Source organism: Limanda limanda, chromosome 3 (assembly GCF_963576545.1).
Source record: "Limanda limanda chromosome 3, fLimLim1.1, whole genome shotgun sequence".
Taxonomy (NCBI): domain Eukaryota; kingdom Metazoa; phylum Chordata; class Actinopteri; order Pleuronectiformes; family Pleuronectidae; genus Limanda; species Limanda limanda.
The window spans coordinates 5,106,916-5,109,169 of record NC_083638.1 but is presented as its reverse complement, the minus strand read 5'-3'; the positions used below and the strand labels follow the sequence as shown (position 1 = coordinate 5,109,169).

General features: G+C 51.4%; 1 protein-coding gene across 1 annotated transcript; it reads left to right on the top strand.

Annotated features, from left to right (window-relative positions):
- The first annotated feature begins 1,108 nt into the window (after positions 1-1,108).
- LOC132998995 (relaxin-3 receptor 1-like) lies at positions 1,109-2,254 on the top strand. The gene has a single exon (XM_061068765.1). The coding sequence runs from the start codon at positions 1,109-1,111 to the stop codon at positions 2,252-2,254; it is 1,146 nt and encodes a 381-aa protein (XP_060924748.1).

Here is a 2,254-nt window from a genome sequence, read left to right as displayed (position 1 = left end):
CGGGTCAGCCGGGTTCAGTGGGTCAGATGAGGACCGGGTTCTGAGGCCTGATGTTCCATCCACTGGAGAAAGGATTGCTGAGCATGGCTCCATCAGATCTTTGTTCTCTCCCTTTTGAGCATGAAGAGGAATCTGAGAGATCGTCTCTGTGGTGGAAACTCTGGGTGAAAAACTTCCATAAAGTCCTGATACAACTCTTGTGAAAGTTTGAAGAAGTTCCTGATCTCATGGACCTTCGAAAACTGCATCTACCTGAAGTCTTCTAATCACAGAAGAGAAATTCAATTATTTATCATATTCATTTCTACAAAAAATCCATGGAAATGTATTTTTCATCTATTGGCTCTGCATGGTGGAATAAAGTAAATTTCAAATCCAAATGTTCATTAGGCTCCAGAAAGTTATGTCACTTTATTATTGGTCTTTATCTGCTCGGGCTTAGTGCGCCCTCTAGCGGTAGCGCGGAGAAACCATGGCTGGACCACAGGTTCAGGGATAAAGCTCCTGTGCAGCTTCAGGTTCCAGATGCTGTGGTTTGTTGTGATAATCCTGTAGTGATGATAACATTCAATAAAACACACTCTGAAGTGTCTGATGGTTTAACTTTATTTCTCTGCAAAACAAACATGAGGTGCACGAACAGAAATGATGCAGATTATTGCTTTAAACTTTCATCATTTTGATTCTGTTCCGCTTAAATTTGAGCATTTAATTCCTCCTCCAGTCATCTTTTCCTTGTTTACTTCCTATAATAAACGCTTCATGTCTTAATTCGTACATTTTGTCTCAGTACTCTTGATAAGAAGTTGTTTTTTTGACACACATGAATCCATTTGCGACTCGTTTTACGCACGGAATCTGGTGCCTGTTGTTGGGTTCAGGATGAATTCATCTCTCTTCTGTTACTGTGTCTGCGTCGCATCTCATTGGACCAATCACAGAGCAGCAGGGGGAAGCCCACACCTGTATAAAAGCAGACTCCAGGTCAGCTGTCATTCAGTGAGGTGTGATGAAGATGAGGGTCCGCTGAAAGGCGCTGGAGACGCTTTACGCACGGAGCGTTCGGGTGGATTCTCTCTGGTGAGGCTGCAGGTCTCTGACTGTAAAGATGGATGGAATACTGAACTTCAGCGGAGCTCTGAACCTGAGCTCTGCAGCCGATGGGATCTTTAGTTTCGAGGACATCGACGTGAGCGCGGACGGGAGCGCCATCCTGAGGATCCTCATCTCCGTGGTGTACTCCGTGGTGTGCGCCACGGGGCTGGTGGGCAACCTGCTCGTCGTCTTCCTCATGAGGTTGCGCCAAGGTCGCAAGAGGTCGACCATCAACGTGTTCATCATCAACTTGGCGGTGACGGACTTCCAGTTCGTGCTCACGCTGCCCTTCTGGGCCGTGGACACCGCGCTGGACTTCAGCTGGCCCTTTGGAGACGCCATGTGCAAGATCATCCTCTCCATCACCGTGATGAACATGTACGCCAGTGTGTTCTTCCTCACGGCCATGAGTGTGACCCGCTACTGGTCGGTGGCCTCGGCTCTGAAGAAGAAGACCTACCGGAGGTCGCGGTGCGTAAAGTGGGTGTGCGCGGTCCTCTGGGTGTTCGCCACCGTGGCCACAGCTCCCACCGCGATCTTCTCCTCAGTGACCGTGGTGGCCGGGGAGAAGCTCTGTCTCCTCCGGTTCCCTGAAGGCCACGACTGGCTCGCCCTCTACCACATCCAGAAGATCCTGGTCGCCTTCATCATCCCCATGCTCATCGTCTGCGTCAACTACCTGATGCTCCTGCGCTTCGTGAGGCAGAGGAGCATGGGCACCAGCAACCCCAAGCGCAGGTCCAGGGTCACCAAGTCCGTGGCTATAGTGGTTTTATCCTTCTTCTGCTGCTGGATGCCCAACCACGCCATCACCTTCTGGGGGGTGCTGGTCAAGTTCAACGCGGTGGACTGGGACAAGTCGTACTACATGGTGCACACCTACGTGTTCCCGGTCACCGTGTGCCTGGCGCACGCCAACAGCTGCTTGAACCCGGTGCTTTACTGTCTGATGAGGCCGGAGATCAGGAAGATGCTCAGTGGTTTGTTCTGGAGAGCTTCCACTCCATCCGCCAGCCGAGCCTGTCCCACCCGCTCCTTAACGCAGGTAGAGACCCAGGCGGTGGTCCCTCTCCAGATCCTGGACAACGGAGAGTACACGCTGTCCATCATAGACCGGAAAGGAGTGTCCGGCTCCAAGATGATCCCGAACACCAGATAA

Bases quoted from the DNA above. Each gene is read 5' to 3' on its own strand.
- LOC132998995 (XM_061068765.1), top strand. From the start codon at position 1,109: ATGGATGGAATACTGAACTTCAGCGGAGCTCTGAACCTGAGCTCTGCA.